Source organism: Oxyura jamaicensis, chromosome 2, assembly GCF_011077185.1.
Source record: "Oxyura jamaicensis isolate SHBP4307 breed ruddy duck chromosome 2, BPBGC_Ojam_1.0, whole genome shotgun sequence".
NCBI lineage: Eukaryota > Metazoa > Chordata > Aves > Anseriformes > Anatidae > Oxyura > Oxyura jamaicensis.
This window is the reverse complement of record NC_048894.1, coordinates 62,951,271-62,963,446: the sequence shown is the minus strand read 5'-3', so window position 1 is coordinate 62,963,446 and position 12,176 is coordinate 62,951,271. Positions and strand designations below refer to the sequence as shown.

The 12,176-nt window shown below is 43.2% G+C and overlaps 1 protein-coding gene across 5 annotated transcripts in view; it reads left to right on the top strand.

Annotated features, from left to right (window-relative positions):
- Positions 1 to 12,176, top strand: part of AOAH (acyloxyacyl hydrolase) — a 77,646-nt gene that overhangs the window by 61,491 nt on the left and 3,979 nt on the right. For 4 of the 5 annotated variants that reach the window (XM_035319241.1, XM_035319244.1, XM_035319243.1 and 1 more), the window contains exons 18-21: positions 1,295 to 1,353; positions 1,440 to 1,499; positions 3,496 to 3,592; positions 6,842 to 6,918. In XM_035319241.1, coding sequence (XP_035175132.1) covers positions 1,295 to 1,353; positions 1,440 to 1,499; positions 3,496 to 3,592; positions 6,842 to 6,918 — 293 coding nt within the window. Of the gene's footprint in view, positions 1 to 1,294; positions 1,354 to 1,439; positions 1,500 to 3,495; positions 3,593 to 3,777; positions 6,620 to 6,841; positions 6,919 to 12,176 lie in introns of those variants that run through there. The other variant, XM_035319245.1, reaches the window with a different exon arrangement.

The window sequence follows — 12,176 nt, the reverse complement described above, 5'->3', positions numbered from 1 at the left end:
AGGAGGGAAGGGAGGGAGGGAGGAGGGAAGGAAGGAGGGAAGGGAGGAAGGGAGGGAGGAAGGGAGGGAGGGAGGAAGGGAGGGAGGAAGAAAGGAAACTCCCATCCCTCTGTCATAGGGTGAGCCTGTGATAATTATTTTTCAGTCACATAAATGCACTTCTTTGCTTGAGTGCGTGTTTATCACAGGCGAAGTTCCTCTACTGGATATCTAATTATCAGAGATAACATGTAGCATTTTTGGCACAAGCCAAACCAGGAGCATTTAGCTATAGGACCAGTTGGCAATTTTTCAGAGGGCTTCATTCGCCTTGGAGGGAACCAATTAATCCTAAGCAGCATTCTGCAGCAAGATATCACTTCTGGCAGATCCTCTGATGGGTTACAAGGAGGTTTCCCTGCTTGGCAGCCAGTCAGGCACCACCACATATCGCTCTGGGTTTCAGCCAAAATACCCACCTGGGCTCACATCAGCCAAACCTATCATCTGCTACAGCCATTTGCTCCCCACTCCCCCCATAGCCCATCTCAGAGCCTGATACTTTGGGGCTACGTGGGTCTGGGACATCCCCACCAATCCTTGATCTTTGAGGTCCCCAATCATTTCTGTGGGGAATGGATACCGCTGCAGGGTGGGACAGGCAGGAGTTGCACCTGCACGGTGGAGATCCTACAAAGCAGCCTGAGGAGCCTGTTTAATTTGGGTGATATCATACTCTGCAGTTCCTGAAACAGCAATGACAAAAACTACATGTTTCAGCACTGCAAAAATAATCAGTGTGCCATGAACTCAGAGAACTGAGTGTTCATTTAAACTCCATCCTGGCTGCAGTCATCAAAGAAACAAAAGGATTGATAAAATGGGTATTTTTCTTAGCAAGCAAGGTTATTTTGCAGCACAGTGAATTTCAGGGAATGTCAACTGGGTGTTTAACTTGGTGCTTGAATTTGCTCACCCACAGAAATGTATCCACATCCCTCAGTGACAGTAAAATTTTTTCTCCCTTGTAAGGCTGTCCTCGCTGAGGTAAATGTGAAGCACGGGGTACACACACTCACCTTCCGCCTTCCTTTTGGCTGTGCAATGGCTGTGTTTTGTTCGGAGAGAGATGTGCAAATGGATGGCATGCCAGTCAACACCTCCCCAATCCACACGGGTGGTCATGGTGGGTCTCCCAGGGTGCCTGTCCCCACCTGGGGCTCTGATACATGGGGTCATGTGGAGCCACAAAGAAAAGCGATGGTGGTGCCTTTGGCCATTGGCCATGCAGAGCTTCCCTCTCTGTGTTTTGCAGGGCAGCTGAACAGAGACATCACCTACAGCCAGCTTTATTCTTTCCTCAACTGCCTTGAGGTAAGGTCTGCCTTAGGAACATCAGTTTGCTCTCCTCTGTTCTCCACCTGCCCACTGATAATGTGCTGTCTCCTCTGCCCACCTAGGTGAGCCCCTGCAATGGCTGGCTGACTCCCAATGAGACCCTCAGGAACCTGACCTCAGAGGTAAGGAGGAATACCAACTCTGTGGTGTTCGCACAAGTTCACTGTCTTGCCCCGTACCTTTTACAGAATGATAGGATCATCTAGGTTGGAAAAGACCTTGAAGATCACCAAGTCCAACCACAAACCTGACATGCTGAGTCCCTTCACTCCCCCATGCCCTTGTGCTGTGTCCACAAAACTCTTAAATACCTCCAGTGATGGAGACCCCACCACTTTCCAGGGCAGCCCCTTCCAATGCCTGACCACCCCCTCCACGTAGAAATTCTTCCTAAATACAAGGTATCTTGTGTTGTACATTGAAGTGTCTTCACTGAGGAGCACAGGACTCCCCAAATCCTTTCACAAAGCCAGAGCAGATGAAAATGCATGGTGTAGATGTAAGACAACAAAAGGAATGGTTTAGATGTAAGACGACAAAAGGAATACACAAAAATTCCATGTCAAGAGAAAGATTAAATTGAATCTATGTACTGATATAGTTCATTTTGCTTTAGTCTTTTATGATTAGTGTTTTTTTTGGCCCAAACCTGATATCCCAAATGCAAGACATCAGCACTTTTTTTTTTTTTTTTTTTTTTTTTTCCCAAAGCTGTGGAAACTTCCATGCCCATCTTTTGAAACACCTTGCAGGCTCTCAGAGCAGCACAGTTAAGCTGCAGGCTTTGTAAATGTGCTCCTGTGGTGATCCCTCAGCTGTCCAAATTCATTCTCAAGGGATGTGATCTCCCTCAGACAAAAACATTTGGGGTTCTACTCTTAGAGGAGAAAATGTGCCTGGCAAGAACGAAACTGCTTATGGAGAAGGTAGTTGCTAGCACAGAGTGCCAATGGCATAGATTATGCTGGCAGAAGGACCAGCCCTTGAGAGCAAGATCCTGGCCCCATCTCTGTCAGGGCTTTGTGCTGATCTCCCTCAGGCACATCGCTATGGCCTTAATCCCCAGGTGGCAAGGCCAAGGAGCACCCTGGCTGCAGGCAGGAATGGGAGCAAACAGACATGGGTATCCTTTAAAACTGACACTAAAAATCTGGTGGCACATCATAGCAGCCACTTATCCCCTGATTTTTAACCCTCCCCCCTGCAATCATGTAAAAGAACCAGTAAGCAGATATAGTGCATTGTCATACTAATGTATGCATTCCGTAAACAGAAAATATGGCCTTAATTACACCAAGGTTTATACACAGATTTCATTTTATGCCCCATCCCTCTTGACTTATTAAGAACATTCCTCAATCTTTACAGGACTGCAGCTGATGTACTAGTACATACACCACAGGACATACAGGACATGTAACTGCTGTCCATGTACAACTCCTGTGTCTGCAGGGCATGAATTAATCTTCCTCCTGGCTTCCCGTCTGAAACTAATTGTCTATGTTATCATCCAAACTGTGCGTGTTAAATATTTAGGAGATCCTGATCTCTGTTACAGCTGTAGAAATCACAGTGGATATATCAGTTCGGTCTGTGGCTGACAAAGCTATTTTACTCCACTGAAAGTAAGAGCAGAATGTGGTCTGGCTAACTGAGTGCCAGCACCCATGATGCAGCAGTAGGAAGGATAATGGGAAAGGGGAACATTTATCCTCTGCAGAAAGTTTCTGTTTTCTTTAAGAGGATTGGAAATGACAGGGCTGCCACTTGTCAAGAGGCCTCTGAAAATGAGAGCGCCTGAATAACTATACAGGATTAGAGCTGCTGCTAGAAGGGGTTTGTGGTAAAATAACTATATACCTTGTTCATCTTATTATCTCAGGTGAGGCCTCAGTGCAAATCTGCAATGGCACATTGCCTTGAGAGCCGGGTAGCCCAAAGGCAGAGGATGTCTGGTGCATGTCTGTGTCATGATGAAGAACTCTGATTCTCCTTTCCCCCAGTTACAGGGGGATATTAGCTTTCAAATTCCTGCCTGCACATCAGAGACAAAACCAAAGCCCACTCAAAGCAGCATGAGTGTTAATGAATCGTCATCAAATTGCTTGATTTTTGCAGAGAGCCTTACAGCTTTCCAATGTCCTGAAAGAAATAGCGAGCTCTGAGAAATTTGCCAACTTCGATGTTTTCTACATGGATTTCCCACTGAGACAAAGTAAGTTGCTTTTCTCTCTCCTTCTCTCTCAGGCAGCATTCAGTCCTGTGCTGGGCTGCTAATGCCCTCTGTACATGTTAGCTCTGTACCAAGGCAGCCTGGGTGACCCTGGTGGCACTGCCTCCAGAAGACGAATTTTTCTTGGCCAGTTTTCCTCCCTGAGTAACACAGCCACCCTCCCTTAGCTCAGTGTTTTCAAAAGCATCTATCCCAATAAGAACTGGCTTCCTTCCAGTGCTTCCTCAAGCACCAGAATACCTCTTCAGCATTGACTCAAAGGCCTTACAAAACTCATCCTTATGTAATCTTAAGTGACGTTAGGTAAGTGCATTACCTAATTCACTTCCTTCTGTAACTGACACTTAAAAAAAAAAAAAAAAAAAAAAAAAAAAAAAAACACCTCGGTCCTCCATTTTAAGAAAAGGATCAGCATGGGGTGAGGGACTGAGGAGGGCAGTGTATTCAAGCAGTTAGACAGTGATAGAAAAGCAGGAAAACAGCTTTTTTCCTACATCCAGCCTGAACCTCCTGTGTTTAAACTTATACCCATTGCCTTTTGCTCCCCCACCTTGTACTGCTGTGAAGACCCTGTCCCTGTCCCCTTGTCACCTTCGTGCAGGCACTGGGGGCCGCAGGCAGCTCCCCCCTGAAGCCACCTGTTCCCCAGGGCAAACCATCCCCATCCCTCAGCTCACAGGATAGAAGCTCCAGCCCTGTTCACCCTAGGGGCCTCCCTGATACCATGAATTTTTAGATTTTGTAAAGAATACATAATAATAATAAAATCTGATCTGCATTTCCTTATTTTGGTATTCACAAAGAGAGGTCCTGCTTGGAAAAAAAAAAAAAAGCCTGGGGACCATATTTTGTTTTATTTTATTTTATTTTTTAATGATAATTTAAATCCCAGTATGTAGACAGCTAAATCTGGAGCCATGAAGGGACAGAAGCAGCCTAGCAGTACTTCAAAGTGTATATCTCTGACACCTCTCCCCATCAGTGTCTGGGTGTCCTTGGAAGCACGAAGCTGCTGAGGCATCGAAGATTATCTCAAAATTCTCAGCCACAGCCAAACCCCATCAAAACTCACAAAATTATTTTATCCTATATGACACAGTTCATGAAGCTTGGTCTGGGTCTCATGCAGACCATGTGGGGAGGAGGTAAGGAAGAGGATGGGGGAGGGATTTTTTCCACCCAAAACTTAGCTTGGAGACACAGACCTCACTGCAACTTAGATACCATAGCACAGAGTTTCAGGATGTCCAAGTCTCTTTGTGGGTTTTATATCAGCTACTTAATATTTAACAAGTCATTAGGATTTGGAACAAACTACCTGCTGGGCAGGCAAATTACTTTAATAAGTTCAATTGCTAACTTCAGGTAATTTATTTGCTTTCATGAAAAGAAACATCTTAATATAATTTGCTGTTCTTGATTACATCGCGTTAAATAAATGAGGTAAACAAAATCACACATGCACATACAAACATCAGCTCTGACAGACACTGTGAAGTTTCCTGCAGCCCTGGTGCCAACCATGTGAGCTTCCTGTCAGTAAAGCTGTCAGTTCGCGAGCATGCTCAAAAGCGAGCTAAGGCTGCTGACCTACTTTCCTGGTCTCTTTCTGACGCAAGTGCAGATCCTCCCCTAGACTCTCCAGACATCAAATATTTAATGGTGGTTGCATGCTGTGAAGAGGAAACTGACTCCAGGCGGGCCTGTGCATATGTACATAGCAGCTTCTAACCTCCTTGGAACGAAAACTGGGTATACCAGCATTTATTCTAGATTTACATGGACAGTCAAGCTTAGATGCTGCTTTTGGCTGAAGTGGTTAGTGGTTCTATAAAGAAGGGATGCAATAAATACAGGGTGTGGGTTGCTTTTCTTGTGGGGATGTGAGCAAGCTCTATTGTAGTCCAGCCTAGGCAACAGGCACTTTTAAGGCAATCTCTGGCTGTACTCAGTGCCTAGTTGTCCAAGAACTGCTCTACGATTTTTGGAGGTCAAGTATAATGGAATAAATTGACCTTTGTTGATAGAAACCTTACTTACTTGCTATTTCTGGTCTGGAACAGTAGCATGTCTACCAAGCATGTTTTACAGCACACAGCCTCATACTCAGTGCATAACATCATACAAGGGGTTAGCCAAGTTCATACTGCGTGTGTATGTTGTGCACGCATGTTCTCCCTGGTGTAAAATAGGATGAAAATGCTTTCATGTCCAGTATCATGCAATTTTGAAGCAGGCCTTCAAGCCCTGTGCCTTGAAAGAAGTTACTTTGGTGTTGAATAAAGCATCTCAAGTACATTTCTATAGTTAAAGCAGGAACACTGCCACTCTGTGAATTCAGAGTCAGAATGAGCACCCAGGCATCACTTCTTAACACAACAGCCAGAGTCCAGCGAACAGTGGTGGTTCTAGGTCAGAACTGTAGCACTTGAAAGGAGAACATTTTTATCATGACAGGATGCCTGCATAACACTATTAAGAATTCTTAATCTGTCATTATAAAAAAATATATGAAATTTACAGTCTATTAATGCTATATCCACCAGTCCCATGTTTGATCACTCTACAGCCCTTTTGAAGAAAGCAAGCTTTTCACTTCTCTAATGGCTCTGGGGCATACAGTACAGCAGCATTTGCATTGAATGTCATGCTTATGTAATTCAAAAGGTTATTCTGTTGGAGTTGAAAAAGACCACTCAGAAGAAAAGTAACTGAAAATGACATCTTATTCCTGCAGGCATCAGCCCCGGTGAACACTGTGTTACCCTCTATTTCTCTAAAAATCACTGTTTTCTTTAGCTTTCCTTCATATATATATATATGCACACACACATTTTTTGCTCTGCTGAAGCTGCAACTCAAACAGGAAATACAAAAGTATTAAATCAGTATTAAATTATTTATCGCTTTACTCACTACAGCATCAGTCTTAGTTAGGAGGGAAAGCGAATTCTTTTACAAACATTTATGTTCAAAGCGCTTCCTTGCATAAATATTGCAGATTAAAAATAAATAAATAATAATAATAAAAACTAAAAAACAATAAAAGCTTAAATACTGCCCCAAGGAGAGGGGGATTACACGCAGTATTGGCTCTGACAACTTTGTATAAATTATCATAATCTTCATGCAGAGCCGTTGTGAGCTTAAAAGTAGCAGGGGTGTTGGGAGGAAGAGGAGGGGGCCCATTTCTGCACAGTGCCATAACCTCTCTGTTTATGTGCTTGGCAGCAGCTGAGGAGTGGCACAAGATGGGCGGCGAGCCCTGGCAGCTGGTCGAGCCGGTTGATGGCTTCCACCCCAGCCAGGTAAAATCCAGACCCGAGGCAAGGGGTCACAGAGGGGGAGGGATGCCAGCGCCTGCGTTGGGTGGCTGCACACACTGCTTGTGGTGCCCGCATGTCCTGCAGTGGGGATGAGAGAGGTTTTCTTTCAGGAGAGACCCCGACCCTGTTCCTACCCATAAATATGACCATGGTGAAGACCCTGCCCGTGTCCAGGCCCCTACATCCCACATCTTCAGCCTCCAAGGCCACAGATCCCCCTCATCCTAGCCTGGAACAGAGCTTTAGTTTTGAAGCCATACCTATAAACTGGTTTATGCACTGCAGCCACTTGATGAAGCACTTCTCTCCCAATTCCTTAGCCTCCAGGGATGGGTGGCAGGAGAAAGTTTGTAGTCAGAAATGAATGAAAGGGAAGGAGAAGCAGCTGCTTGGCTGTAACTCCTCGCTTTGCTGACCTTGTGCAAGGTCTGTCCTGTTCCCACCATACTCACTTTCAGAGTACTTTTTTCTGAACCTGCACAATGCTTTGGGAGAGCACGTCATACAATCAGCTACAAGCAAAGCAATGCATTTTCTATAGGCTAGCTTCAGGTTTCAAGTATGTACACAGTTGAAAATAAATTAATATTTGAAATATTAAAGTGGAAAAAAAAAAGAGTGGCCCATCTTCCTGATATGGTCCTGAGTAAAACTGTATGACTGCCCAGCAAACAGTGCCACAAGGGTCCAATCCCTGTGTCCAAAAGCAAAGACTGAATTTCTGAGGCAATTTATGATGGGAGCCAACCCTCCCCACATATTCTCTGTTGACTGACTCTTCAGCCAGTGGGGAAAAGTGTAGGGACATCCAAAGCATAAGTGCTTTCCTTGCTGTCTTTTACATCCATGCTGGTCAGCTGAATAAAATGGTGGCTGGTTCACCTTTGCCATGTCAGAAGAATTTCCTGATCATAGGGAGACCCCTTTATAGCAGAAATAATGCCTGCTTGAGTACCATGAGGAAGCTGCGGGAAAGTATGGGCTTAGAGCCTGAGGACATGGGAGAAGCATGTCTGGATATTTTCGGTGTAGGCCTTTTAAAAGGAAGCAATTAGAGAAAACTTGGCAAATGAAACAGGAGTAAAAGCAGTGATGAAAAAAAACCCGTTCCCACTTCTGCCACCTGGGGAAAATACACAGAATGAGGCTAGAGCAGAGCAGGGAAGGTCTCTGTGTTATTTTTACGCCTTACCCCGATACCCTGAGGCTGGCCTGAGGCTTCCTATAGCCACCAGCCAAGGCCACTGTGGGAGCCGAGCTCACTGGGTCACAGCTTCCCCTCCAGGCTCTTGCCCATGTCCTGCACCCCACCAGCTGCTGCAAGGCAGCATGGAGTCAGGCACAGCAAACATTCATCTCAAAGGGAACCTTCCTAAGCCAAAAGAAAGTTCCAGAAGGGCATGGAAGGGCAACTACCAACCCAGGCACAGCTCCCAGCGTGGCAGGCTCTAGGCCCTGGCCACATGCTGCTGTATTTCACTCCCCCTGGGCATAGCATCCTGTGGTCATTACGGTTTCCCCACCTGCTGTTAGGATGATGTTAATGCTTTTATAGATACATTTTCCCGTACAGTCAACGTGCCAGCTGTAGATACGCCTCACTTCAAGTGAGTTATTGCCCTTCTAGGATTTATTAATTAGCCTTATCCAAACATCCACTGCTTTAAATCCATTTTTCTTCTCTTGCTATTACAGAGAAGTCTGTTATCAACACAGCACTGTTTGGACTGAGACAGAGCACTCTGCTCTGAAAGAGTAGCTCTCAGGACAAAGAAGGGGAAGTGTGACCACAGCTTGATGTTTAAGAGTACGCTTGAGAGAGATGATAAACAACTCACTCACTCCTCATGCAAGTTTTATTTAAAGTTTTACTTTATACCAACATGAACGCCTCCGGCCAGATACGGCTTTAATACCATCTAGTGCTGCCTAGCACAAGAGTTGATGCTTGTCAAGTGAAGGGGATCTTTTACTTCCATCTTTGCAGCTATTCCCCACTTGTCACACACAGCCTGACAAATATGACTGATAAGTCCTAACTCAATCTTTTTTACAGCATTTTTCTCAAAGATCTCAAAGCATTAGAGAAACAGTCATGAATATTTGAACTGAGCAGCACCCTAAGCAAAATATACACATTTTAGCTCTTGCATTCAGATGCAGAAAAATTCAGCATGGGGTATGAGAAGCACAGTGCCACTCTGTGCCAAGGTGAGCTGGAGGAACTCCATGCTACCCCCTTGTTACTATGCACCACTGGGCAGAAGTCTGATGTTGGCCCTGGATTTCACCTGCCATTTATCTGGCATCTCATTAATTGAAGAAATAAATAATCCACTTGTGTAAACAGGTGTCAGCACATATATCCAATAGACCATCACTCCAATTATGCAGTAGAGTGGAAGGGAATTGAACCTTCCTAACAGGGACAAATCACAGCAAAGAGAAGGACGAGGAAAAAAAGCAAGAAGACAACCATCCATTTGTCCCATCAGAGCTATTCTGTTTTTCCATGCATTGGAAAAGGCTAGGCTAGGACACTTAGAAAAAAAAAAGTCTCCACAGTGTCCACAGAGAGTATTTTGTATCTAAGAACCCTTGAAGGAAGGGATAAACACCAAGCCCAGCCCAGAACTATATTTCATTATGGGCTGGTGTTTAGCCCAGCCCAGAACTATATTTCATTATGGGACATTCTTACAGGAAGAAGATTTTTCTGTGTTTTCATTCAGCTGCAAAACTGCATTCTTGGCATATCTCTCTTTCTCTTAAGTATAAAAACTAAAACACCCAGATCAATCTGTAAGTGGATGAAATTCACACCATTTACTTTTAACACCTAAAAGCATGATGCCTGAGTCCTCCCAAGATTCCTCTAGAGTCATCACTGAGACGATGCTCCCCCAAGTCCTGCTTGATTGTCCTTGGAAGAAATTTCTTCCCCTTGACTAGAGGGGGAGCCCAGGGGCTTTCAGCAGCTTTTCCTTCCTACAAATCTCACCACAAACCATCCCGAGTGCCAGATGGCTTCAAGGACATTGCTTCTCTCTGGAACAGCTGATTGCTTTGTTTGTATGGCACGACCATGCATTTCAAGAGGAACCTGTGCAAATGGCTTTGTTTCTTGCTTTTATGAAGTTACCACTGAGAACGCAAAAGCCCTGAGCATCACAAACTGGAAACAGGGATGCTTGGAAGACTCTTTGTGATTATGTACAGGCAGGAAAGCACAGTTTGAGTGTGATTAGATTTTTTTATTTTTATTTTTTATTTTTTTTTTTAAGTCTTAGGAAGGCACCAGGGAAGAGGAAAAAAAAATGAAAAAAAAAAAAAAAAGAAAAAGAAAAAGAAAAAAGAAAAAAAAAACAAACAAACAAACATGAGATTAGTTGTGTATTTACGCTTTGCTGGGAAACATTCCCATCCCCAGTTTGGTACTGAAGGAAAAAACAGCCAAAAGGTGCTAAAATAACACAGCCACCTCAAAGTCACAGACATCCAGGACTATGAGAAATAGGCAATATTTCCTTTAAAAATTGTTCAGTATTTTATTTATTTTTTAATTAAGATTAAAATTTAAAAATGCAAAAAATAAAAATAAATTTAACTGGTACCAAAACACAAGCTGTTTGGAATTTTAAAAGGACCTATGAGAGAAATGATTTCTTGAATCATGAACATTTCTCTGTGTCTCACCAGTGTAAATTATCAGCACCATGTGAGCAGGTGTCTGAGTAGGACCTATGTTATTTAGGGCATTCTAAACCCATCTTAAATTGCAATGAACAGCAGTCTGAACGCTGTAGATTATACCTTCTGTGATACTCTTTCACTCTTTCAGGGGGGGTACAACATGCAAAGATAGTGGGCTTTGTTTTGTTTAAAAAAAAAAAAAGTCATCCTGATAAAAACATAAGGAAGGCTTAGGGACCTGTGAAGGAGGTTTGGAGACTTCCATGCAAAAAAGGACCACTCTGAGAGGTCTCAACCACCTGGCAGCCGCTGAGTGTCCCAGAACCTTGTTTGGTCACATTAGGAATTTGTACCGGGAAAAAAATGCCATGTTACATGCCCTATCCCTCTACCCTGACTAATGTCTGATAGCTTAATGAGGCTGCAAATGACAAGAGTCCAAGAGCTTCCACCCTGCAAATGTGGCTCTCTGTACATTAGCTCCGAATAAAGTTTTCTTCTCCTGGCCCATCATTACAGCTTTTTTTTTTTTTTTTTTTTTCCAAAAGCACAGCATAAAAAAGTGCATAAAATTTCCCTAAAGTTTCCAGTCTCCTTCTGAAACAGGGTTCATATAGGTTGATTCCATAAATCCATCTCAGCCCTTCGCACGAAGGCTTTGTTAGCCCTCTTTAAGCCTTGTAATCATAACCAATGTTAGCATGAGTTTTAGACTTGAAAGTAGTTACTATATAGGCAAAATATAACTGCAGGTCAGAAGTTGAAACAAAAAAGCATTAGCAGGGTGTGAAAACTTGGTTAAAGGAGAATCAGGCTATTCTCTTTCCCTTTCTCCTACCATTGATGATTTTCACCATGGCAAAACAGTAGAAACAATTTCTCTTTAGTGCATAACTTATAGGGCAAACGCTCTATGAAGACTAGAGCAGTTCTGCTAGTGAGGAGAAAAGCTATTTTACCATTTTCTTCAGGTCTCATGGGAAAAGGCTCTGAAGATAGCCAGCAGCAGGTTTGGACTTAGAGAATCAGAGGTGGTTCATTTTAAACCTGGATATAATTGGACCTCTTTTTCCCAGCACCTGGGGTTTCATTACAGGATAGCAAAGAGAATAGTTATTAGAAGCATCAGATGAATTCAAGAGCATGAATTCCTTTGGACTGGCAAGAGATTTATGCCTTATATCCAAGCAGTGCTTTTGAAATACTTTCATAATGCTTTGGGGCAAAAAAGTGAGACCCTATAGCTTTTGAACAGAAGTTTGTTGACCAGACACTGTAGGTATCATGAAATGGTTGAAGACTCTCATTAGACCTGACCGCCTACTTGTATGTCTTTATTTTCCTTTAACTGATTAAAATAATTTACAACACTTTTGCAAAGACAAAACACAACTGTAACAGAGAGTAGAACTTTATGCTTGCGAACTGCACATATAGTCACATTTTCCTTCTATGATACATAGCTTAAAAAGGGTTATTCAATGTAAAGCTTCTCATCTGATCTTAAAAAAAAAAAAAAAAAAAAAAAAAAAAAAAAAAAAAAAAAA